General features: G+C 35.3%; 2 protein-coding genes across 7 annotated transcripts in view; one reads left to right on the top strand and one right to left on the bottom strand.

Annotated features, from left to right (window-relative positions):
* LOC111047353 (decorin) overlaps nucleotides 1-27,796 on the bottom strand; it is a 309,650-nt gene that overhangs the window by 44,337 nt on the left and 237,517 nt on the right. The window lies entirely within an intron of this gene.
* Nucleotides 262-26,380, top strand: LOC111047352 (transcription factor Adf-1). Of its 3 annotated transcripts, XM_022333086.2 has the most exons (6): nucleotides 267-868; nucleotides 1,976-2,228; nucleotides 3,186-3,265; nucleotides 8,986-9,432; nucleotides 24,586-24,700; nucleotides 25,547-26,030. In XM_022333086.2, the coding sequence occupies exons 2-5, from the start codon at nucleotides 1,991-1,993 to the stop codon at nucleotides 24,673-24,675; spliced, it is 855 nt and encodes a 284-aa protein (XP_022188778.2). In that variant the 5' UTR covers nucleotides 267-868; nucleotides 1,976-1,990; the 3' UTR covers nucleotides 24,676-24,700; nucleotides 25,547-26,030. The 3 variants fall into 3 exon arrangements, with proteins under 3 accessions (XP_039286578.1, XP_022188778.2, XP_039286579.1); XM_039430644.1 differs by lacking the exon at nucleotides 24,586-24,700 and having other exon boundaries at nucleotides 262-868; nucleotides 25,547-26,281; XM_039430645.1 differs by lacking the exons at nucleotides 267-868; nucleotides 24,586-24,700 and adding an exon at nucleotides 1,224-1,373 and having other exon boundaries at nucleotides 25,547-26,380.

Here is a 27,796-nt window from a genome sequence, read left to right as displayed (position 1 = left end):
GATTGTTTTATTCTAAGCCCATGTATAGTATTTGGAATGATTATTATCAATGCAAAACTTCCTATATTAATAAAATTATTGTTATCAAGGTTATCGCACTGATAGCCTGGCCAACAAACAACCCTTGGGCAAACATAAATGAGACACAGAGACGCGCGCGCCCGCCCATCATTTGAGTGCGACGTTGCCGCTTTGAAGCGAGCAGACACGAATGCTCGTGACGACCGTCCACACACACACGCGCGCACAAACACGCGCGGCGCACAGGTGTATTGCGCAGTCGCTCGCGAGCAGTCACGCACATACGCTCTCCGCTCAATAGCGGCTCGCTCTGTAGTCTGTACTCCTCTCTTCTCTTGTGCTTTGTGCTTGCTCGACTCAAGCCGAACACATTCCTTGTACAAAACAGTGCAGTGCATGTAGTACGCGAGCATGCTTGAGAAAATTTGATTCCGTACACTTATTCAATGTTTTTACTTATTATTGTTTCAGAACTACCCAAGGGGACATTCAATTAACTACTAACAAATTGTAAACGTAAAGTATGTTTATTCAAGTGAAAAGTATCAAATATCAAATAAATAAGTAGTAGCCTACAGTACTAAAATACTGGGTGTACCATTGCTTGAATTTCATACGGATCTCCAATAATTCACTCGCGTCCATGATTTGATAGTTATTTCCAATTGTTATTTCCAGTTAGAAGCAAGTGCAATATACTGTGATCTGTGAAGCATAATATTTGTTGAGTGCAAAGAACTAGGCCTACTACTACAGAACGCTTTTAAAAATTCAATCAAGGTGATTTACTATCAAAGTTGGAAAGTGTCTGAGGGTGGAACACGTGTAAACTACAGTGTTATTGAGTGTAAGTCGACTTATAATAATAGGTACAGTGGAATATTACAGAGTGCTACTGAATTCTCATATGGAAACAGTTATTTAAAAAAATGTTGTAGCCAACCACATGGAAGTTGAGGATATCTGTTGAGCCACCGGTAACTGATAACGTGGAGTAGGCCTACAATACTGTAGCCTCCTTCGGCAATTGTCCTTCAATAGCCTTGCTAATGTGGGGAGGGGAAAACTACATCTTCCTGTGCAATATAATCACACGTTTCTCATCCTTCAAGTTGATATCAACGGTCACATAGAGAAACGCATAATTGAAGGAGGCTTCAAAAAAATCGAAAGTCAGTCCTGGTCCCATCGATGTGACTTTCACCAGCTGTGATGATAGGCTTATCAATAATTTCATTGATATATCTGGAATGTAATGGAGAATCTGTCATAAGCCATGGGCACCCCTGCAAATGAAGACCTAAGACAAAGGGATTTAAACCGTAATATTTAGTCCTATCTATTGAATGAATGTGAGAAAATACATACTCTGACGATCCATATAGTTTTTATTTTTCTATTTAGCTCTATTTTTTTATCTGATTGAAAATTACGCTTTTTCTGAGACGTTTTCTCAAAAATTTCCATGATATTATCATAGGAATAATTGCAGGAATCAATCTTGTCTTTTCTTAAGATGGTGAATCTGATTAAAAACAAATGAATTTGTACTTGATTTCATTCATGCTTTTGATGGATGATAGCTTGATAATAGAAGCACAATACAGATAATGACGGTTTCTTGTTAGCCCAAGACAAACAAGCATTATATTGTACGAAATTAATTTCCTTTCAATGTGGAATATTGAGTACAAATCCAAAGGTGTTAGAACATGGGGATGTGAACACGTAACTTGTCGGCATATCGGGAGGAAATTAATGTTTCTCTCTCTGTCTAGCAATGAAAGTAATGTGGAAAGTAAGGAATCAAATGGACTAAGACTCCCCCTAGCATTTTTTTTTTAAATTTAATTGCTTCACTTCATATCAATTGGATGATCTATGAATTAATATTGCATGTACACTTATTATTGAATATAGTAATTAATATGACTATGATGAATTTTATTTTAAGGTGCAGCAGTGAAACATGGAAATGGGCAATGACAAGTGCCTGGACCTGATCGACGAGTACCGGAAGCGACCCGTGCTGTGGGATCCGAAACACAAGCACTACTATCTGAGGAACAAGAAGATGGAGGCCTGGGAAGAGATAAGCAGCACACTGGGCATTGAAATTCAGGCTGCAAAACACAAGATGTGTAGTCTGCTAGGCTCGTTTCGTAGGGAAAAGACCAAAGTGAAGAGGATCATCGGAGCTGGAGATGGTAAGCGGCAACCAAGAATAGTGTATAGATAGCTATATACCATCCTTGAGCGGCAACAATGCTCTTATTTAAATTTTCTGATTACTTCGAAGTTTATGTAACTTTCAACTGGCCCGCTTTGGTTGAGTCTGACCACTTGTCAGACTCTTGTCAAACAAGCAAGGAGTGAGGGTGAAGTGGGCATGAGCTGCATTTTGAACCGATTTACATGAAAATAAATAGGCCTAAAAGATTGTTCAGGAGAAAAATAGGAGCCTGATCATGGTACTACTACTGGAATTGAAAGGTTTATAACAATTAGCTTAGAACAAGAACACCTATCAGCTTCATATTATAGAAATGTTGTTACATAAGTCACTATATCATTACGTGATGGTTACTCATCTACTCAACAAGACATATCTCATCTGGTGAGGTGGAAAGTATGCACTGTACAGAAACGTTCACTAGTGAGCTTTGCATGCACACCGCAGGAATTTGCTGCTTGAGGTTTTTATTAAAAATAATGTACTAAAACTGAAACAGAATTACCGTACACCGTACGTACTAAAAATAAAATATAATACATAATGCCCACATTCCTATTAGTTAGTTACTGTAATGTTGTTATACCATTAATAATTGCGCAAAACTTGGATGTAAGTGAATGGTATTGTTGAAGGGAACATTCCATTACAAATTAATATGAAGCAGGGCTTCAAGGATAGTCATTTTACATCAATTTAAACCGATAATAGTGGATGTAGCATAATAGTGCTAAAACAATAATGTAGCATGTCTGGAGTCATTCATCAAAGAAAACCTTGAACATGTATTATGAATGCTTCATTAACCTTTGAAATAGGTACAGTTGTGCTTGCTTGCATTGTTATGTTATAGGAATCACTGTATCCACTGTAAAACTGCGATACTGATTTTGCCTTTTCTCAAGCAATAAAAATTATATTCTGCTTTCAGATTGCCGTGAAGTGCCTGCTTCAAGATGGTTCGCCTTTGAAAGATTACAGTTCTTAATGGATAGAGAAGATGTCAGAAAGGTGGGTTGTAATGAAACATTAAGATAATAAATAATTCAATTTATTCTTATTCAGAATACAACTATATGAACAGTATTGATTCCTCCATTTACTAGCGAATGCTTCGTTAACACAAGTTATCGATAAAACATTTAAGAAAATTCCACCAAATTTAGAAGATCCTCTAAAAGTTCAAGTAAGAATAATTCTATTCAATTCAAATACAAATACTCACAGCATTAGGCATTCGCATATTGATGTGCTGCTATGTACTATCCATCATAGAGTAAAGATACAGTTTACCTAGATTATTTGTCTCTGTATCCATCCTATAAAGACACGAATGAAAACAGCTGAACAAAGTAACCAATTTCACAAGAAATAAGTTCAAAAGAATATTATTTTTCATAATATTATTATATTTATATGATGTATCAGACTTTACATAAATAAATTTTCTAACTGTTAATCTATTAATTAGTTTTTTCTCTAAATTAATTACAAATAGCTTGTTGAAATATGTGTTGGTTTATCAACTTTATCATATTATTTCATAGTCATATTCCAATTATCAGTTAGACCCATATTATACTGTTCATATACTGCATAGTAACTCATCGTGTAGCTCGTTTTTACCACAATACCTTTCGGTAAAAATAATCGCAATATTCCCACAACGTACGAACAATACTCAGTTCTTGCTGAAAAAACAAACCGTTTTCCAGTCCCGATCATATAGAAGCGAAACCAAACAAAAGAGAATGACCATGATCAATGGACGATTGATGCTTTCCGCACTATATTGCTGCTTCACTGAACGTTTGAATAGCAATGCGCCAGATAGGTGTGAATAAATTGACGGGTAAAAAGCTGCCGCCTTAAAAAATATTGCTGAGTCGGCACTAAACCAACACTCCAGGGACTTCTCTTAATTAGATCGACGCAACTACCCTGCAACAATCAACGTTCAATGAACTTTTGTTCACTGAAGTTATTTCAACCACCCCTACTACAAACGTGGTAGTAACATCCCTACTTGAACATATGGTAAGAGAAAAATAACTCAATCCAGAACAAATACTGAAATTTGAACCACGAACCCCAAAATACATCGATCCTACAACAAATCAAACCATCAACCGACATGTAAAACATCTTCCTAGATGAATCAAACCATAAAATTTTTTGCATTCACATCTTTCAACCGCTTTCACCTTCACACCATTTTTTTCAATATTTGAGATTTATCTGGATTGAAATCATCTTCTTATTGGATGAGATTTGAAAAAATATTCAAAGGACTCCCATCGAATTTTGTCCACTAAGAGGCAAAATGTACAGCCATATTCAAAATTCAGCCAGGAGAAAAAATGTGAAAATGATAAAACATTCATTCATTCATAGACGTAACTTTATATTCATATTTATAGTTACTCATATTGCCTAAAGTAGTAAAAATTGTAATAATATCTGCATATATTTATCGGAACGACACTGTGAATAAGACATAACCAGCGAAGTGGAAGAAATTTCGAGCTAAAATCAACAATATTTCAGAACTGTCAACTCTAAACTTTGAGGGAGTAAAGCATTCGATATTGTAAACTTTCCTGTTGAGGAAATGAACCGCCAGTTTTCGTTTATTTACCCATGTAATTAAGACTCATCCATTGTAATAACTAACAAGTATCTCGCTTTTAACACAATGAAAAGTCTCAGAAAGCTTCTTACAAAAGTTTTCATTTGTTGTAACTGCAAGGGAAACGTACAAAAGTTCATTCTATCATATCCCAGGAATCGAATTACCATGTAATGAAAACAGATATGAAGAGGCCTTTATATTTTGACGTTTTTCACTTGTTTAACTCGTGAAATTTCAACCGAATTTGGAAGGGAATTTGTGGTTTCTATTAAATTTCATAATTATTGTAAATGGGTTGTAATTCACTACACATAAAAGACGTTTGTATGTGGAAAATATTACATTTAGCTGTTATGAAATGAGCGGAGAACTCATTTGGAAAATGAAACACACATTCCATATGGTAATTTTTAACCTCTAAAGGTGCGTACAGACTTTCGCTCTGCTCCACAATCGAACGTCACTCGAGCAGATCGATTGATGATCGACCAGGGAGCAAGAGTGGAATGCGAGAAGAGCTAACATCTCCCGTAACGTTCATGATCGGTGCGAGTAAGGAACGTGGGCGGAGCGATTGCGGAGCGATGACGGGACGAAAGCGGAGCGTGCGAAGAGTGGGTTGGAGGCGCGTATATCTGTACGCACTTTAACATCTCAATATTGTTTCTCTATATGGTCCAGGCAACGAATGCTCAAATAAAGGTATAGAAGGAAAAGTTTGGAATACAATTTGGAAAAAAATCATAAATGGCTTGAATCAATTTATATTTGTTATTATTGTTGTATTCAAATTATTGTATTTAATAATCCATAAAATGTTTTCATAACATCATTTGGACTATTTTTATCAAAATTAGGGAGAGGAACAGTTTTGGGTTTATCCTGTTGATTCTCTCCCAATCATTAATTTGATGTTGTGATTAAGGAATGTAATAAATGTAATTTTTAACCCCACAGCTCTTTTAAGGATAGTTAGAGGATTAACATATCAAAAGTCCTCACCTCTACCCCTTGTGCTAAAGGGGTGGGGTGTTTGAAAGTACCATTTTTAAATTTTACGCATATATCTCGGAAACTATGCATTTTATGAACATTTGTGCTCTATACAAAATTGAAGCTTAAACAATTACCAACAAGTTTTGTCCTCATTTTTCCAATATCTCTCATAGTTTCTGAGAAATCAGCTCTTGAAGGTTGGATATTTTTTGAAAAAACACTTCTGCCTCCAATTTTTTCATCTTTTCGGCCTCATAATTATTGAATGATTTGTGAAAAAATCATTGCTGTTTATGAACTGATAGAGTATCAAATTATATTCAATTTGATATATATTCTCACTACCAAAGTATTTCATGCATTTCCCTACGACTGTTGCAGCAGTTTTAGTGTTGAGTGTGAAACTTTCTGTTCAGCAACAATACTTCAGTTGACAATGAAATTTGGAGGGAATGTTTGGAACACACTTTTCGACTTTGCAGCTTTGTTGAGACTAGTTTGGAGGTGAACATATCTAAAATCCCAATCTCTACATCATGTGCTGAAGGGATGAGGGTGGTTTGAAAGTTGCATTCTCCACTTATTACTTACATGCTTATATCTTGGAAACAATGTGTTCTATTGATATAATTAACTACATAAAAATGAAGCTTAATAAATTTTCTACAAGTTTTGTTATGTAAATGTTTTAGATATATCTGATACTTTTCGAGATATATTTATGTTCTAAAGTGATGCATTTTCGAAAAACCAATTTTTCTTCCATTTTTCCGCTCTTCCAAGTGTTATAACTTTTCAACAATTGATGAAACAAGAATGTGCTTATTACGAGATTGTAGAGCATTAAATTATCTTTCATTTCATGTATAATTCGACTATTTCACGCATTCCCATACCACTGTTGCAGCAGTTCTAGTTTTTAGTGTGAAATATCAAGATTTGCAACAAGTGACTTATTCGAATATCACACTATTCTGTCATCATAAATTGTCAGTGTGCTTCAGTATGAACATTCATATTGAGTCTGCGGAACTGAACACAGGGGATGTTTCTAAACTTCCTTCCAAACAAAGACACTCAAAACTAAAACTTCTGCAACAGTCGTATGGGAATGCGTGAAATATTCGAATTATACATGAAATGAAAGATAATTATTTATTGCTCTACAATCTCGTAATTAGCACATTCTTGTTTCATCAATTGTTGAAAAGTTATAAGACTTGAAAGAGCAGAATAATGGAAGAAAAACTGGTTTTTCGAAAATGCATCACTTTATAACATAAATATATCGAAAAGTATCAGATATATCGAAAACCTTTACACAACGAAACTTGTAGAAAACCGTCCTGCATGTTATTCAAACATTTATGTATCATTGAGGAGGAAATAAATGAATTGAATTGAATGTTATAAGCGATTTATTCGAAGTGTGTAAGTTGCTAATGTTTTACTAGAATTTTAAATTTATTTCAAGGAAACGAGCTTTTTCTCCCAAGGGAAGCAATGGAAGGTCCTTTGGTCATGATTTTAGAAGCTTATAGTCTGCCCAGACCAAGGTCCAGTCCAACGATCTATATATACTAACTATATAAACTAAGGTAGTATATATATAGATCGTTGGTCCAGACTGCCATGAGCGCTGAAAGATTAAGCAGACACTCGCTCCCCCACGCGCAGGCACACACGCCCGGCCTACCTGCGCCATTGATATACTATGTATACTACGTAGTATACAGGTAGATAGATCGTCCCTTTACCCACACACACAAAAAGAGACTGTGCTTGTGTGTGTGAGTAATAGGAGGGTCGGCGTAATCCTTTAGAGCTCATGCCTATTTGGACAGAGTATAGAAGTTTATTTAGAGGAAGAGCTGGACGGAGGAAGTGGACGAGTTGAATAATTATTGTATATTCCTTCAATTATGTTTGTCTAGTGTGACAAGCACTACCAAATGTTGCCCTAAATTTGTCTGATGCTGTATGTATTAACCTGCGAAAAATCTTCTATTTTTTAACAAATCTTTTTCTACCTGTTGTCTCAGTTCATTTGATTTATTCCGTACGTGGATTCATGTCATGTAGAATGATGATTACCTCACACAAATGTATGAAACACAACACCATTTTTTGAAAGGCTCTTTTCCCAATCATTATGGATATTCGAGTTGTATGAATAATTCTTATTCTATTTTCAGTTGCTATTTCACCGATAATCTGCAGCTGATACTCCAAAGCAAACCTTTCCAGCATTCAATTCATATTAATTAAACCTCATACCCCGAAGGCCAAGTGAAATATTTTCAATAAATGATTGTTCATGACAACAAGCTCATGAATGAATCAACATTGGCTGAATTCCATTCCGATTCCGATATTAAAAATTGGAAACTCCACTCACTCGACAATAATATGAGTTCATGGAAATTTTCAATTCAATAATCTCCATTCCCGATTTCAATTTGTGAATTGGGAATTTTAATTTTCCTTCTGCCATGAATACCCTCAGCAATGAAGCTTACAATCACTGGGTGGTATTTTACAAACCATAGAATAAATAAATCCTATAAAGTTTGCATAAAAGGATTAGGGAAAAATCATTTGTGAACTAGGGAACTCAATAAGCATGCTTTAGGATTGGTTTATGAAAAAAAATTATTGTTGGTTCTATTTCTCGCATGCTTGTTTTAGAGATGATTCTGTATCAATAAACCCTAAATCGCTAAATTGAAATTTTACTGAATTATCATGATTTGGTTGAATAAGCTTTAATGGAGCTTGCATTTTTAAATAATAAAAAAACATCTTATTAATCTTACAACATAAACATAAAAATATAAAAATACTCTTGACATAAAACATTAAAAAAATCTTATCAAATAATAAAAAACACTTACAGATCGGTTCATTCTTGGAAAGCTTACATTTTGCAACTCATCATTGAAAAATAGTATGATTTTAATCTCTTGAATTAGATCATTCAATATTAGATTATTAGTCCAGTCAACGAAAGATTATAGAGGAAAAAGTTTGGAACACAATTTTTAACCCCACAGCTCTTTTAATAAAAAAAAGGTCTTGAATTGAAAATATGTTTATTTTTCAGAGGAACAAACCAAGAAGAACAAGTGGTACCATGGACTACAACCTAGACATGGACGAGGATGAAGACTCAATGATAACAGTCGAAGTGAAGCCAGACATCACTGATGATACACAAGACGATCTGGCAACAATTGCGGCAGATTACTACTACAGAAACGCAGAAGACTCGCACTCGCACCGTCTGCAAGTACACAAGGTCAGCACACCTGTCTCGCCGGAAAAAGCCGAGGAAATAATGGAGGATCCTGGCGACAACACATTTTCACCCATCAAGGTCACTCCTGAGACCGAGTTTGATCTATGGTCACGAAGTCTGGCTGTGCAACTGAACAACATGGACACACTGAGGGCGCTGCGGCTGCAGTTTCAGCTGCAGAAAATACTGTCCGACGAGAGGATACAGTTCGAGATTGAGAAGGCTGAAGCTGCCATGCAGTCGAGTACTCAGGTAGATGATGACTCACAGTTGACTATTTCGGGTCAATAGCCTATTTTTAGAGGATGATAAGAAAACAATTCCTAATTTTTCTTGACTGGCTTCAGCAAGCCTACTCATTGGAGAACCTCAATGGCTTATTCGAGTGAATAAGAATCCATACTGAAATGGAAATGAGAAAGGAATTATTATAGAGGGAGTAAATATATGTATAATATGTATTATTTGAGGGTGAAGCCTTCAGAATCTTAGCATTGATAATGGATGAATTATGTTTGAATAAGATATGAATGGACTGCGAATACGTATCCATGTAAATGGAGAAATTTTTCAAGCAAAAGACATTGTTAAGAAAGTGGAACTATAATATGTTAGTTTATTAAATGAATAGCATTGTATGAATAAGTTTTGTTCATGGAATAAATATTGTTCAGCGTATTTTCAAAAGAACTCTACAAATTTGATAGTACAATAGCAAATGTGGACTTCGGTACGGTTAACAATATTATTTGTCAGTGTTAATGATATTTCACATGTTTATTTTTCTGTATCTTTTTTAATATTGAGTAATTAAAGAACTTCAAATATAAATTCAATGTTTGAGTTTGAAGTAATAATCATTACCTAAGCAAATGAGTCCGGTCTAATATTGAGAGCTTCAATTTATTTTATGAATGTTTAGAATAAATATTATATTTGCGAGGAGAAACAATATTAAAAGGATTGAAAACTTGAGTATCGAGAATTGAGATAGATTCAAATCAATTAATCAATAAATAGATTGCTTAGAATCAAATTAAGATCATGTATGAATGAAATTTGAGGATATATCTTACTATCATACAAAGAAGTATGTATTCTCAAGGAGAAAATTTTGTTTTTATTTTTACAGTTTTAGTATTACAGTATGACAGCTTCATGACAAGCACCCATCATTTTCTCAGTTATCAAGAGTTTTTAATTGAATAAATAGGATTATGAAACAATCTAATCCACTGGTTCCATTGAAATCCATTAGTCAAATAAGGCAGAACTCCAGTTCCCTAAGTGAATGAAAATTTAACTCCTTTCTAGGTTAGTAAGTGTTTCAAGAAACTTGATCCTTTCTTGCTACACTTCATGGAAATGAGAAGTTTTAAACTTCTTTTAGTTTATTTTCCTAGAAAATACTGCAGTAGAGATAAATACATTTTTAATGTCTCTTCCTTCAAAATCATTATACTGAGTGTAAACTCCAGAGAGCATTAAAAGCGCTCAGCAAATACATTTCATCAACTTTTATTCGCCATCAACAAATGATCTGGATCGAAAACAGTGATTTTGATAGAAAATGATATATTCCATTAGAATACTTGAATAGAAAAATAAAAATCGAAATAGTCACAATCACTTACCGATTAAAATTATAATCTACTAGTTTTTAACATTATACAATAATAAATTCACACTGAATTAATAAATAAATTGCTTGAAATCAAATTGAGTTATTAGGAAGGACTAAAATCCAAGCATTTCGAGAAAAGTTATCAACATACACTAATCTAAATCTGAACAAGCTTTGATCCTAATAGCAGAACATCTTGATACAATATATCAGAATAAGATAAAAACAATGTGAAATCTTGACACATATATTATACCAATATGCTCTTTATAGCCAGCATAGTAAAACATACAATCCATCAATCTTCTCCAATCAACCTCTAAAGGAGATTTCGAAAACAAAATCGAGAGATCCAGATTTGATAATTAACTAATAATGTACTGAATCTCCACGAATTTAGGTATTGATAGCTAACGTAGTAAAAAAAATCCATCAATCTTCTTCAGTATGTGTCATGTATATTTATGGAATCCGAGACAGAAAACCTACTTGCTCCCAATATTGATTCCATAAGAAGAAAAGGGTCACCCGATTGGGTACTAGCAACAAAAAACTGGGAATATCATTCGTGAGAGCGCTGTTTATGACGAAATTGCTCGCAAAAGAAAGGCATCGAAGGGCAGAACTGATCAAGCCATTGGGTTTTTCGAAGGGTTCAGGGTTTTGAGAATGTAGCAGCCTCGTTTGAAAATACCGATCACGTACATACTGAGTAAACTATTCACTGTCAGTTGAGCAAGAAGTCTGTCAACACAGGAATTCGCCTCTATATCGGCGCTCGGTCCTAGAACAGGCAGCTTTTTCAATGCCTTTTTCCGTTTGGATATTTGCGAAATTTGCTACAAGAATTTTTGAAAAACTAAGAAGCTGTTCGGATTCACGGTCTGGGATCTGTGTCGAATATTAATGCCACAAGAGAAAATCTTGCAGCCCTTCAAATCACAATTTGTGGACGTGCTGGTCATGCAAGCTAATTTAATAGGTTTGGAGGAGAAAATTCCCAGTAGTCTATTGGAAATCTTTCTCTTTCGATTGCCTCATGAAAAAACAAGAGATGTAAAATAATATCTGTGGTACATTTCTATTTTCTATTCCTATATGAAAAGAATAAGATGGAGGAAATCTTCCTTCATACAACTCATTCAATACTACTATATAAATCATTAACCAAATTAATTTCTTGCATAATCGTTTCACTCATTTTCCATTTCAATTTATTCAAATATTGATGAGAATCATTCTCTTCGGAACCAATCCCATGCTATATAAATTATTGCAAGAGAATGTAGAATTTATTTTACAAAATTGAAGAATATTTGGTTTTCCAGATTATAGGTAATATTCAAGTAACAACATGTTTTTTTCCTCCACTTTGTAGAATTTTCTCAATAATAATTTATGGAGAGTATAGTTTCATGAGTTCCAACAACTGCATATTTTAGAGAAATCTTGAGTTTCCTTGATGGTTTGATTGTAAGTTTTATTTAATTTGTAGGCCTATATAGTTACAACTCATATTATTTGAAGATTCAAGAGTTTAGAAATTATTTTCCTTCTCAATTATATAGCAACAAATCGAATTATCTCATCCACAAAACAGCCAAATCCGTAAATGTACGTTACAAATTCCAGACGAAGAATTTTCATTCTTATAGCAAAAGTTGGATTGGGAAAATTGAAGTCTCAATCAATTGATTCATCTGAAAACTTGGGAATTCAGTTTCAATTGCTAGAACTTACTGACCACTTAAAATAGAAATTGCATAGTACATCCTGGGCTGAATAACAATGATTTTCCAGCACCAACGTCGATAATGAAGCTTTCTAATAATTTAACAATATTCTTTGTTGTAGTGAGTGAGAGTAATGGTATTGGTTTTGGAACCATCAGCATTCAGAAATATTCGCAGTAGTAATGTCTATACACATGGAAAGAGTACAAAAAATAGCACAGAGAATACAATATTTCGAACAATTAATTTTGTTGTTGGATCCAAGCCCAATCCATTCCATTGACATCTCTTATTGAATTTCCAATTGTTGAATGTCAGTACAGTTTCCCTTATTGTCTGTCATGTCAATTATTCAAAAATGTTGTATCCAATTCCAATTCTTATTTCTGTCAGTTGTGTTGTAATTAAATGTTTCTCCAACTCCATGTATGATATTAAATGATACCATGAATTCGATAAATTCAATTAAAGAAAAGTCTGGCACACTAATTGATAGGTACATTCGATTTAAATTCATATATTATAAAGATGATTAATCCATTTGCTGTGAGAATAAAAACTAAATATAATATGATAATTTTTCAATGATTTTCTATTTTTTTTGTTTTGAAATTGTTTGTACTATTTGAGAACCTTGATCAGTTTTAAATAAACCATTCGATTATTCCATTATTTCTGTCATCCACTATCTCCATAGAAATAATAAAAACTGAATAAGAAAATCAAATATTATTTAAATGTTATGGAAAACATTTTCTAGTTTGTAGGAGAAATACGTTTTCAATGGAACCAAAAACTTATTCAGACATTCAAAATGCATTACCAACGATTTTTTGAACATTTATGATTACAATGATATTCTGATTTGTAATTAATACGATAGATTGCATTCTTGTTATCAAATTATGTATCTTCCAAACTATTATCAATATGACAATATTGAAAAATGTGTTCAATGTTGCGTTGATGAATTAACAATGGAAGAGTTTGAGAGCGCGATAAAAGCTGCTAAAAATCGTAAGGCTCCGGGTCCAGATGGAATAAACACTGAATTTATCAAATATGGAGGATTCATTCTCCATCTGAGACTACTACATTTATTAAATGTATGCTGGAAAACTCATAGTGTGCCCAAGTCATGGTCTTAGTCTAAAGTTATTTCTCTTTTCAAAAAAGGTGATAGAACTGACCCTAAAAATTATAGAGGGATTAGCCTTTTGGACACAATCTATAAGATATTCGCTTCTCTATTGAATAGAAGGCTTCAGCATATAACAGATGCTCTGATTGCAGAGAGCCAGATAGGATTCAGGAGGGGTCGTTCATGTATTGATGCAGTCTTCACTATAAAAAGAAAAACGGCGGGAATTCAACTGCTCAACACATTTGGCCTTCATCGATTGGGAAAAGGCGTTTGACAATGTCCATAGGACTTTCTTGTGGGAAATAATGCTGGATAAAGGCTACCCAAGACATTTGGACACTATCATTGCTGAACTGTATTCAAAAACATCTGTTCTGATAAGTATAAAAGGTGAACCTGAGAAAGAGTTGATCATAAACAAAGGAGTTAGACAAGGATGCCCACTTTCACCTACGCTATTTAATATTTATATTGACGAGCTAATGAGCAATTGGCGACAAAGAGTAGACTCAGGTGTTAAAATTGGGCAGGGAGTCTTCCTCAACTCTCTCATGTTTGCTGACGATACAGTGATAGTTCAAGAAAGTGAGGATAAGCTACAGATGTCAATTCATGAGCTTCAAGCTGTAAGTACAGATTTTAATATGATTATATCAGCTCAGAAATCGAAAGTAATGGCATTTCGGGGCAAGTGGCCCTTACGTTCCAAAATAGTTCTGAATAATATAATAATGGAACAGGTGAGCAACTTTAAATATCTCGTCTGTGATGTATCCTATGACAGAGAATGTGATATACCTCAGGAAATAGGAAAGTTTAACTCAATTTGTGGAGTCATTCACCGAACATTAAAGGGTAAGGCCAGAAAAGAGACTGAGATTAAGTTCTATAGGACAATGGCCATCCCTTTAATGACATACGGTAGTGAGGTATGGACAAAGACCAAGAATGATGACTCACGAATTCAGGCATCAGAGATGAGGTTTCTGCGCAGCATTCAAGGATACTCGAGAAGAGACTACATAAGTAATGAAACAATTCGAAGTGAGTGCAATGTGCAACCACTAACAGCAATCATTAAAAAATACAGATTAAAATGGACAAATCACCTGCGCCGTATGCCACCAACTCGTCTTCCACTACAAGCTTGGAAGTTACAGTTGGATGGGAAAAGGGACGTCGGAAGACCGAGGAAGCGGTGGACACCGGAACAGGCTTTACAAGCCTAGTCCATGATGGATGATGATGATGATGACAATATCTCTCTTTTTTTCAATAAAAATGAGTGGTCGTAGTCGAGTGAATTAGATGCTGGCTTTGTAATCCAAAGGCCCAAATTCGAATCCCAGCCCGGGTAAGATATTTTTCTCGGGCCACTCCCGTGTTTCGGATGGACACGTTAAGTCGCCGGTCCCGGCTGCCTAAAAAGCAGTCGTTAGGTCATGTCAGAGGCCCTGAAATTGATCAGTTGTGACCTGAAAACTCTGACACCAGACCTGAGCCAGCCAGGTCACACGCTATTATTATTATTTTTCAATAAAATATAACTTTAGAAATATAAATTGCTTCATATCCCATTAACCTCGTCCCACTTGGTAGATAGATAGTAAATTTATGGGTGATTCATAAATTTCTCGTCTGATGACTGTTTGGCGACTTCCAGTACTCACTTAAATGGCTGCCATGATAATGGGTATTGCCAATCCACTATGTTGGGGCAGTTTAGCAGCAACTATCAACAAACTCCTCAAGTGCCCAACTTAGAAGACACAAGACGGCCACGGCCCTGTTTAACCGCCGTTAGTATTAAATAAACGTAAACTTTGATGCCCCAGTAATAGCGAGTCAGTTAATGATAGCTGGACAAGTTTGTAATGGTCCATTCAGACTGATAACACAACTTTAAATTCTGGTCGCCGAAACGTGCTTTACCAACAGACGACATTTCCAACAAATTTGTAATTAGATTTCATGAGTTTCAAGCTCATTTCCGTAATGTTTTAATATTGATCAATATATATATATATATATATGCTGTAAAATGTGAATTAAAAACTTGATTGAGCAGGCTATCGAACAATAACTACTATCAAAAAAGTTTTGAAGAATGGAATTCAATAATTATAGACCTAGAACTTGCATCATATCAAAGACTTCTAAGCTACGAAGGTTGGTTAGTCTCTTATAACACCTTTTCTGAAATATTGAGTTCAGAATAAAAAATATAGTTATATGATGTAATTAATAGTAAGAAAAGAAACTTGAATTTCAAATGAAGCCTACATCAGCTCACTGAAAGTTGAGTATAACAAAATTGATGTGAGATTGATGTGGGTGTGGGAGAAAATGATTTCTGCAGGTAATCAAGAAAATTATAACCAGAGACCTCAAAAATCAGATAGTCAAGATTAACTTATCTAGGTCAAAGAAAATCAGCCTAATCATATGAAAATTGAGAAGTACATATGTGAGATGAAATAAATGTAATATTTTAATGATAAACTTTACAAGAATTGATTGATAGTTTATTTTTAAATAACTAGTATCAATTTATTGCTTTTTGGAGACAGGAACAATTTGGGATTTTTTTCAGATGTAATTTTCTTTGTGATGCATTCAATATTTTTTGGGTTGTGTTGAACTGTAACATTAGAATAGGAATTATCTTCTTGTGTATATCTCTATGGTTGAATTCAAGAAACCTAGAATACATTGTATTCTAGGTACATTGGTTGATTCTCTAACTGTAATGCTTTAGCGGTAGACGACAAGGTTTTTCTCACACTCAGAAAAGTTGAGAGACATGTACCTGCTAATGTGCTTTCAAAAATAATTCCCCGGTAGTTCGGAAACCCCTCCTTCTGGTGTTTCCCAGATGTAGGTCGCTGTAGGTCTACTTACACTCGTATTACGTCATTATAATTATAATATGCACTTATGCGCAATTCAACATAGGTTTTTTACGTACTTGTATGAATCTTTGTACCAGAGCAAAGACATAAATAATACTTTAAAAACTGAAAATTTGATTCGAATAAAATGATAGTGGAGGTTAGCTGAAGGTTTAGTGAACTCTTTTTCCGGTGAGAACAAGATGAGTATCACCACTCAGGACTCGGTCTGTACCGCCACCGCTTACAGCTGATAAGCCAAAAGTTTCTGGTTCAACTTACATCTACATGCTCCATCTCTCTATCATTTTCTCTCTCATTCACTCTCTCTCTCTCTCTCTCTCTCTCTCTCTCACACACCATTGTCATCAAGAAGTTTGCTACAAATAATTGCAGCCACACCAGAATTACAATTCATATTCGAGTAAATTTCAATTTACTCAGAGCCGCATTTTGCAGGTTTACACAGGCAAGTTTCCGGTCGTTCTTAACTCCGACCAACAATCCTCAACCTGCAAATTGAATCCGGTGTTCTATTATTTGAGTATCTATCCAATAACTAGTACTCGAGCTTGCCCTGACACAGTCAGTAGTCAAGATTGGAATTTCGAAACTTACCGCTAATATGAATAGCTGAATTATTAGCAACATCATACAGGTACAATCATCCCTCTTTTACTAAGTATTGGAGGCAGGAAAGGACGGTTTTCCCTAATATCATTCTCATCCTATCTCTTTTTCAATTGGACTTCTCTGTCTCTCCCATCCACAAAACTCTCAATCACTCTTTTTTACTACATGCTACTCTATTCTCTTTTCTTTCTCATTCTCACACACACTCCATTTTTCACAATAAAATTATTATCTCCCTTCTATTCACTCTCTCACTCATCTTTTCTCTCTCCTTTTATTTCTCTCTCTTCAACTTCCATTTTTCTCCATCTTACCTCATAATCTATATCTTGCCCTTTTTGAACTGTTAGCAGTCCTCACCTAATTCCTCTATCATCAAGTTTTCCACTCAATTTATCTCTTTCCTTCCTCCCTCTAATTCTTTCAATTCTCTACATTCCGTTTCTCCTTTCACTCATCCCCTTCCCATTACCTTTTCCCTTCCCTTTTATCAATGTCTCTCTCTTTTCCCTTCTATTTTCCTCTTCTACTTGTAAGACCAAGACCTCTCTTGCCCTTTTGTTGGAATGTTTGCAGTCTTATTTGCACCTGATTCAATACTATCATCCTTCTTTTCACTCAATTTCTCGTTGCTTCCCTTCAACTCCCTTATTCTGTCTGTTTTCTTTTACCTTTCTTCCCTCGTCCTCGTCACATTTCTCTTCTAATCTTCCCCTTCCCCTTTCTCTTTAACTCTCTCTTTTCCCATCACTTTACTTTCTCTTTCTTTCTCATAACCTTTCACCCTTTAAACTACTCACTCCTCTTCTATCTGTCGATCACTTTCTTTTTCTCTCTCTCTCTCTCTCTCTCTCTCTCTCTCTCTCTTCCTGACTGATGTGGCTCAGACTCCATGGCATCAATTGAAGCATTACCCTCAGTTGATGACATGGTCAAGACTTTCGAGAATTGGACTTTGACTTTGTATGACAAACATGCACCTTATGTGACAAGGAGGATTAATAGAAAACGACGAGTACCGTGGATGACTGAAGACATACTTAAGATGATGGGACGTAGAGACAAAGCACATAGAAAATTTAAAAAGACATTTGACTTGGACAGTTTGATAGAGTATAGGAGCCTTAGAAATAGGGTTAAACAGGAATTACGGAACTCAAAGATTAGGTACTTGAATTCGTTTATGACAAACAATAGACAAGACTCTAAATCACTTTGGCAGGGAATAAAAGAATTCGGGCTTGGCAAACAGAAATCGAATCCACAAATGACTTACCATTGAATAATATAAATGACCATTTCGTTTCACACTCTAACCAACGCGACGAAGTTGTCATTGCTAATCATATAGATGATCTTGAAGAGCAGGTTACAAACTTAGATTTACCAATCACTGATCAATTTCATTTCCATCCAATCTCAGAAGAAGACACTTTCAGAGCAATTCAACGTATTCATAGTAATGCTACGGGTGTAGACAAAATTCCTATTAAATTTATCAAGAATATGTTATTTGCTGTTTTACCACCATTACATACATTTTCAACAAGTCACTTGAAGAAGGCATTTTCCCTGAAAACTGGAAGTTTGCTCTGGTTCGCCCTCTAAATGAAGTTCCATCACCCAATAAAGTTGAGGATTTTAGACCAATCAGTATTTTACCTGCATTGTCCAAAGTGCTAGAAAGACTCATTCATGCTCAAGTTGTAAAATTTCTAGACAACAATAGTAAGCTTCATAACTTTCAATCAGGCTTTAGAAAATTCCATTCAACTGAGACAGCTCTGCTTCGTGTCACTGATGATATAAGGTTAGCTATGGACCAAAGAAAATGCACCATCCTCACCCTATTTGATTTTTCTAAAGCATTCGATACTGTTGATCATACAGTCCTTCTGAATAAGTTGGCTATTCTTGGTTTCAGTCGCAACTCGTTAGTTTGGTTTAAATCCTATCTATTAGGTAGGAAACAATGTGTATCTGTCGGTGACAAAAAGTCAACTTGGAAAAACGTTATGCATGGAGTACCACAAGGTTCAATTTTAGGCCCTCTCCTCTTCACTTTGTATGCTAATGACCTTTCTTCCATTATCAAATTCTCCAGTTTCCATACTTATGCAGACGACCTTCAAATCTATTTAAGCTGTCCCATAACAAAAATTAATGAAACAGTTGGAATAATGAATCAGGATATCAATTCGATAGTGGAATGGACAAAGAAAAATGGCCTTAAGCTTAATCCCATCAAAACACAACCATTATAATTGGATATTCTCGTCTTATAAACAATATTGACCTGAATCGATTCACAAATTAGTGTAGACGGTAATGACATTCCTTACTGTAGCTCAGTTAAAAATTTAGGCATTATTATGAATAATACTCTTGACTGGTCAGAACAAGTGAACAAAACTTGTAAAAAGGTATTCTCAGCCATGCATGCATTGAAGAAAATGCACGATATCCTCCCTAGAAACATTAAATTATTATTGGTTCAATCTCTCATCTTCCCACATTTAATGTATTGTAATTCTGTTCTTAACGATATGCAAGTCACTCTGAATGATAAACTACAGCGTTGCCAAAATTATTGTCTACGTTTCGTCTACTCTCTCCAACGCCATGATCATATCACCCCAGCCCACATTGCTAGTTCAACATTGAAGCTTCCCGATCAGAGGCTTTTTCGAATAGTCAAGCTTGTTAGAGATATCTTGAAATACGGTAATCCGAACTATTTTAAAGATGATTTCAAATTTGTCTCTGAAGGTAGGAGGATAGATGCTTCACATACTAGAACCGGAGAAAGTACTTTAAGGATACCCAATCATCGAACTACTATTTTCACAAAATCCTTCTTAGTCAGTGCCTGTCGTGCCTGGAATACACTTCCTGTTTCTATCAGGTCTATCGAGAGCCGAGCGAGCTTCAACCTGACTTTAAAAAAACATATTTTGGAGCAAATGACTGAAACTGTCCGGCCCTAGAACGATCACATGACAACCATCCCTCACCCATTCCACCAATATAAACCTTTAAACCATGTTATAGAACGAATTGTATATATATATATATATATATATATATATATATATATATATATATATATTATATTATATAAACTCATGTTATTTCAATTATCCACTGCATACTGCTGTATATTACTGAAATTTGATAACCCTGATCTACTTTCAGCCTACTTCATTTTATTAATCAATTATTTGATCTTATCTACCTATATAATTATTTTACTTTATCAATTTTCTGTTTTTTTTTCTCTTCAATATTCATATTGATTAAAACTTTCACTATATTTCCATTAATAAATAAATCCTTAATTAAATAACGAAATTAACGTTTTGGTAGAGAGTTAGTGGGGAGGATATTTTTATTATTCTTCCCAAAGAATGGACATTGATATGTCCAAAGCTCCGCCAATTTATGTAGATGCATAACAATATGATTATTATCTATAGTTATTATATTACAAATTGCTTTTTCATATCATATACAGTTCTATAGTTATTTTCCTAGTCTATATTATGTAAATTCATCTATAATTTTGCTGTATTGTAAGCTATTGTATATAAGTGTATAAGCCAGTATATATTGTAATCTACATAAATAAAGTACTCAATCAATCAATCAATCAATCTCTCTCTCTGGAGACTGTTGGACTGTGAAACATGGACTTAGAATTAATGAAACGAAATCCAAGGCAATAATTATTGGCTACACAAAACTCATGACTCGCCGAGGTTTCAACTTTGATAATGGACTATACATCAAAATAAACGACAAAAAATTGAATTACAGTGACTTTGTTACAAATCTGGGACTGACAATAGACAAAACACTCGACTGGACGACACAAATCAACACCACCTGTAATAAGGTATTTGCAGGTATCCACTCGCTTAAGAAGGTTGGTGACTTCATTCCACTTCATGTGATAGTGATGCTGATTAAGTCATTAATTTTCCCATACTTCTCTTACGGTGACATTGTGATCAATGACATGACTGTGGCCTTGTCTGAGCGACTGCAGAGGGCTCAGAACTATTGCATCCGGTTCATCTTCAATCTAAGAAGAGATGATCATATCACCCCATTTTTCCAGCAACTACATGTGCCAAAACTCAAGCAAATGAGGGAGTATCACATTCTGATGCTGCTTCATGACCTATTGCATGTAAAAACCCCAGGTTATTTAGCTCATAAATTTGTTTTTATTGGGGATCGTAGTGTGAGAGGTACCAGGCAGGGCTCCCAACTATTGGTTATTCCAAATCATAGAACATCCATGTATAATAAATCATTCCATGTATCAGCTTGCCGGATCTGGAATCTATTGCCTCCAACTGTGAAGAGTATTGGCGATCGAGCTCTGTTTGGCGTGGCAGTATTGAATTGGCTGGAATCTGGTGGCGCAGATTAGGCTTGGGTCGGGTTCAGCTTTATTTTTATTGTCCATTTACATTTTATCAATCTACATGAATTTAACTCATTTCTACCTTTTATGCAACTACAGATACAAAAATATTTCATCTTATATTGTTTTATGATAATTATTACTTTGTAAAATCTTTGTTTTTAGGGTGTTTTGTGTGCATGTGTGAGTGAATGGCAACTTGATTAGATCTTCATTTCTTCATTTTTGATAGGTTTTCCTATAGGATTTATCTAGTGGAATTTGAAATATTGTTTCCAATTGTATAAATAAATGAAGTTTAAAATTCTCTTTTATTATATGTTATTGTATTTTGATTAAGAGTTTTATTTACTTATATTAATCTTATGTAATCTTATTACATAATAAGTAATCTATTTTTTCTGTTCTTATGTAAATTTGTCTTCTTTCGTAAAGGGTTGTGTGGCAGAGAGGACCAGGAGTCCTAATTCCGCCCTAATAAAGGCATATAGTCAATCAATCAATCTCTCTCTCTCTCCCGGTCGTGTGTTGATGGGAAGGATATTATTTTATATCCTTCTAAAAGAATCGACAATTATTTGTTGAAACACCGCCGATTTAAGAACTTACATTACAATTTCATATTATCGTTATTCTAATTGCATTTAATCTTTATTCTCATTGATTAATTATCTATACTTTGTAAAATTCGTTGAATAATTTGCATTACCGTCATTTAATGTAAATTAGTGTATAAGCCAGTAAATATTGTAACATACATAAATAAAGAAATCTAATCTCTCTCTGTCTATCACCTTCTCTTTCTCTTGATATATCAATCACTTCGACTCTCTTTCTCATATTGCTCTATTGCAGTGACTTCCCTGTGAAAAAATTTCGAATGCATTGAACTAGTTTGAAATGGAAGAGGGAGGACATGACAGAGCTGACCGTTTGTCAAATTGCGAATCGACAGTAGCAATTATCGACTAATTGTCAGTGAGGGGGTTCTGAGTTGACCATCAATTGAATGTTTCACTTGATTGATTTTCGGCCAGGACCTTTGTTTAGTTTACAGGTTGCGTCATTTTGGTTCATATATTGAACATTCCATAAATCAAAGATGAATTAGAATGATTAATTTGTCTTGTGCAATAAATTGTGAAATTCATGCCTCAACTTTACTGAAGCTTGTACTTGCTCAAAGTTTTGGGAATCTAATATAATGGGTATACTATCGTTTTAACATTATCATTTTTGCTTGAACCAGGATAGTCGCTATCCGACAGAACTGGTCTATCGAGAATTTCAGGTCCTTGATGTGCGACAGCTATACATAAAATCACTTTTAATTTTCATAAGGAGTAATAAAAATGCCATATTTAATCCTCTTATCCATCCCTATCAAACACGAAATATGAATATATTTGGGATTTTACAACCCAGATTAGTTAGCAATTGCAATAGATTTAATAGAAGCAATTTAACAATAATACAACTTTCATCATCACATTAATATCACAGACTCTAAATAATAACAATCATAATACAGTTACCCAATACATTTAATATCTCTTTCATAGCATATCCTTTCCATAGATAATAACAATCAGGTGCTTTTATTTTCACTGGATTACTCCTTATTTCTTTTAATTCCACACAACATTTTCCATTCATTAGTTTCTCACAGTACTCTCCATCGTTTTCATTCAGGTAGCCATCATTAGTTTCAATTTCATTCCATTTATTTTTTCCCCAGTAGCGGTCACATTGATAAGCAGCTGTCTTAAATTTTATGTGCTGTAGATGAATGCCGTCGGTCCCTTCATATCCTCTGTCATCCTGGTGTCGGTTGTCCGGTGTCTAGGCGTCCTGCTGGCATGGCTTGAATCGGGTGTGTGGACGGTGTCGGCGCGCGCTGGTCCTCCCTGGTCGCTTCTGCCTGACTTTCTGCCTCAGAGCCTTGTGGTGCTGGTTTCTTCGGTCCCGGTCCTCCATGGGGTCCTTGGTCTGCTGTGGGGGGGGGGGTCCATTGATGTGTGGGTGTGGCGTGCAAAGGCAGTATATCGCATGTAGGCTCCATATTAGGCAATTCCTTTACAGCATCTTGGTGTTCCTCGGTGGCTGGTTGCTCTTCCTGGCGACCGTTTGCATTTGGTAGTGATGGAATTTGGGCATTATTGTAGTGGATCAGTTCTTGTTGTGGGGTTGTGGCCGGTAGTGATTCTTCGGGGGGGAATATTAAGCTCAAAAGGGATTGATGCTTACAGGGTGGTCGTGGAGCATGGTGGGCTTCTGTATTTGGCGGTGCAGTGTTGCGGTAGTGGCTCGGTTCTTTTCATGAATTTAAGCGGGTTGCATGTTCGGTAGTGTAGTTATTATTTACTTGTTGTGGTGATGGGTTATAATGTTTAGCATAATTATTATTTGTATATTTACTGTTCTGGTTCACACGATCTCGACTGTCATAATAATTCCTTTGACCTGTTTGCGGGGAATATTGGTTATTTGAACGGTTTTGGAAATTTCCGTTATACTGGTTTCCTCTCGAATTATTGTTGCTGTGACGCTCAAACCGAGATGTGATTCTAGGGTGCTCATGTGGTCGTGCTTCAGAGAACTGTTCCGTATATCGGTTTGAATTAGAATCATATTGATTCTGCCCATATGATCGGTCTGGTCGGTGGTTAGGTACTGTCACTGGATTGTGTACCATATAGATGGTTTATGAGATGTTTACAGCCAGTTATCGGTTGAGTAGCCAATGCCATTTGGACTCTGAAGGGTAGCTTTGTTAATATGATGTTCGCTAGAGCTGAATCATTAATGGGCTCCTCCAATTGAGAATTTTTAAATTGTAGTGCAGTAACAAAAGTAGTTTATGCGCCGTCTAATTTGTATTTCAACTTGCATGATATTATGTCAGCTAATGTGTCCAGCTGTTTACTCTTGCTCCAATACTGTTCCAGGAATACAGCGATGAATTCATCCAGGGACAGGACTTCATGTGCTCTACTCTGGAAGAACAGCAGAGGTTCGCCACTCAACAAGCTGGTTAAACGGAGTTGCCACATATTCCAAAAGGTAGGTGTTAGAGACTGTACCAATTTTATTTGGTCTATAAATGGTTTAGGTGGTAAATGACGCTCTGTATTATCGAATCAGCCTAACCCTTGCTTAGAATACTGGACTTCTGAGCGGAATCTGTGTTTCTAATTCTGATATTTTATTTTGAGTTTGTTGCCATTGATTTCCAGCCGGACTTCGAGTATTTCCTATTTCTGAGTTTAATTTGGTTAAGGAAGATTGATGTTCATTCAAGGTTGCTTTGATTGAATTGTGTAGTTCTCTATTGTAATTTACGTCATCAATTAATTTGTCTATTTGTATCTGTGTATTTTGCTGCTGCTTGTTTATAGAGTCAATAAGTTTGTGATTTGTTTGTATATCTGTAGTTATATCCTGTGTTTCACTTATTACCTGTTCTTTTATGTCCTTTTGAATGTCCATTTTCAGTGTAGTTTCCAGTTGTTGTATTTTCCTTTCTGTATCACTATTTTTGCCATCTATCCTTTCATTAATCTTGCACGTAATGGTATCCATCCTTGCCGCTAAGATTTTTGTAATCTCCATCTGAGATTCGAATTTGACATCCATCATGGTTTTTAATTCTTCTCTATAATTTTCTACTTTGTTATTAATCTCCTCACATTTCTGTTCCACTGCCTGTACTGCCTCCCTAGTATCTTTCGTACTCTGTTCTATATTCCTTGTTGAATCTTTAATTTCTCTATTCTCTGCTTTAATTTTGTTCATTAATTTGCTCATGGCATTTTGTAACATGAGTGTGAACGTGCTGGTGGTTTGATCCATAATTACTTTGGTTAATGGGTCTAAATCGGTAGTTGACATGATGCTCTGTGTTCCCAGTTGCTGCTCTGTGCCGGGCGACGGTGGTTTGGCGGGTTCCTCTGCGCCCCTTCTGCGTCGACACCTACCAACTCTGCTGCCTGTGGCATATCTGCTGCATCTATCCTGGTGGACGACAACTGTGGGAGATTTTTGGGATCGAAGTTTATAGAGCAAACGCTACCAGACTCCCTTTCTCGTGGTGTATCGACCGCATCTACCGATGGATTCTGGGTACTAGGCGTCGATAAAGTAGGATCAGGGCAACCATTGTTGATATAAGAGACTTTGGAATTAGCTGGAGTGTGATTCAAATTGATTATGTATTTTTTAAAACAGAGATCGGAAAAAGTAAAATTTTTAGATAAAAGGGGCTCTATACTGTTGACAGGATGGAATTTACAATACATGTCAGTGAGTGAATATTTAAGTGACAGTGATAAAAGTTTCAAAAACCATGGATATGAATAAATGAATAAAATAAAATGTTTATTTCCCAAAAAAACTAAAACTACAACATCAATTACACAAAATATTAGATAAATTACAATATTGAATACAATAGTTGGTTACAAAAATTCTTATGTGTCCTCTACTTGTTTAGATTTTTCTGTGTGGAAATTGACCTACTCCACTATGGCCAAGTACTATACTACTATATATACAAAGATCAGCCACGCTTTGAGACTCTTCATTAATAGTTATGTAATTTAAAGCTTGTTATATCTTAATTCCTCAATAGACCTGCTAATTGCCCAATATATCTATACTTTCTGTTCTCCACTAAAACCTATTGTTTTGAACTCATGAAACGCAATTGCATACTAAGCCTTTTCTGCCGATCATAAAAAATATCCCCCCTTAATTTGTGGTCAGGAAATACTAATCATTATGCATACAATACAAATAGTGATGACATAAAAACAATGAACGACTGACTTGCTTGCTGCCTAAATAATTTATCATTGCCTGTCATACATTCATGACAAATCTCGCTCACTATATTGACATTATTCCAACTGTTTCATTAATTTTTGTTATGGGACAGCTTAAATAGATTTGAAAGTCGTCTGCATAAGTATGGAAACTGGAGAATTTGATAATGGAAGAAAGGTCATTAGCATACAAAGTGAAGAGGAGAGGGCCTAAAATTGAACCTTGTGGTACTCCATGCATAACGTTTTTCCAAGTAGACTTTTTGTCACCGACAGATACACATTGTTTCCTACCTAATAGATAGGATTTAAACCAAACTAACAAGTTGTGACTGAAACCAAGAATAGCCAACTTATTCAGAAGGACTGTATGATCAACAGTATCGAATGCTTTAGAAAAATCAAATAGGGTGAGGATGGTGCATTTTCTTAGGTCCATAGCTAACCTTATATCATCAGTGACACGAAGGAGAGCTGTCTCAGTTGAATGGAATTTTCTAAAGCCTGATTGAAAGTTATGAAGCTTACTATTGTTGTCTAGAAATTTTACAACTTGAGCATGAATGAGTCTTTCTAGCACTTTGGACAATGCAGGTAAAATACTGATTGGTCTAAAATCCTCAACTTTATTGGGTGATGGAACTTTATTTAGAGGGCGAACCAGAGCAAACTTCCAGTTTTCAGGGAAAATGCCTTCTTCAAGTGACTTGTTGAAAATGTATGTAATGGTTGGTAAAACAGCAAATAACATCTTCTTGATAAATTTAATAGGAATATTGTCTACACCCGTAGCATTACTATGAATACGTTGAATTGCTCTGAAAGTGTCTTCTTCTGAGATTGGATGGAAATGAAATTGATCAGTAATTGGTAAATCTAAGTTTGTAACCTGCTCTTCAAGATCATCGATATGATTAGCAATGACAACTTCGTCGCGATGGTTAGAGTGTGAAACGAAATGGTCATTTATATTGTTCAATGGTAAATCAATTTGTGGATTCGATTTCTGTTTGCCAAGCCCGAACTCTTTTATTCCCTGCCAAAGTGATTTAGAGTCTTGTCTATTGTTTGTCATAAACGAATTCAAGTACCTAATCTTTGAGTTCCGTAATTCCTGTTTAACTCTATTTCTAAGGCTCCTATACTCTATCAAACTGTCCAAGTCAAATGTCTTTTTAAATTTTCTATGTGCTTTGTCTCTACTTCCCATCATCTTAAGTATGTCTTCAGTCATCCACGGTACTCGTCGTTTTCTATTAATCCTCCTTGTCACATAAGGTGCATGTTTGTCATACAGAGTCAAAGTCCAATTCTCGAAAGTCTTGACCATGTCATC

This window comes from Nilaparvata lugens, chromosome 6 (genome assembly GCF_014356525.2).
Source record: "Nilaparvata lugens isolate BPH chromosome 6, ASM1435652v1, whole genome shotgun sequence".
Lineage (NCBI taxonomy): Eukaryota > Metazoa > Arthropoda > Insecta > Hemiptera > Delphacidae > Nilaparvata > Nilaparvata lugens.
This window is presented reverse-complemented; position numbering and strand designations above follow the sequence as displayed.

What these genes read in the sequence shown, in the direction of transcription:
- LOC111047352 (XM_039430645.1), top strand. Translation starts at nt 1,991, where the DNA reads ATGGAAATGGGCAATGACAAGTGCCTGGACCTGATCGACGAGTACCGG. An exon ending in GATCATCGGAGCTGGAGATG is followed by an intron (nt 2,229 to 3,185) that starts GTAAGCGGCAAC and finishes TTCTGCTTTCAG; the next exon opens with ATTGCCGTGAAGTGCCTGCT. An exon ending in ATAGAGAAGATGTCAGAAAG is followed by an intron (nt 3,266 to 8,985) that starts GTGGGTTGTAAT and finishes TTTATTTTTCAG; the next exon opens with AGGAACAAACCAAGAAGAAC.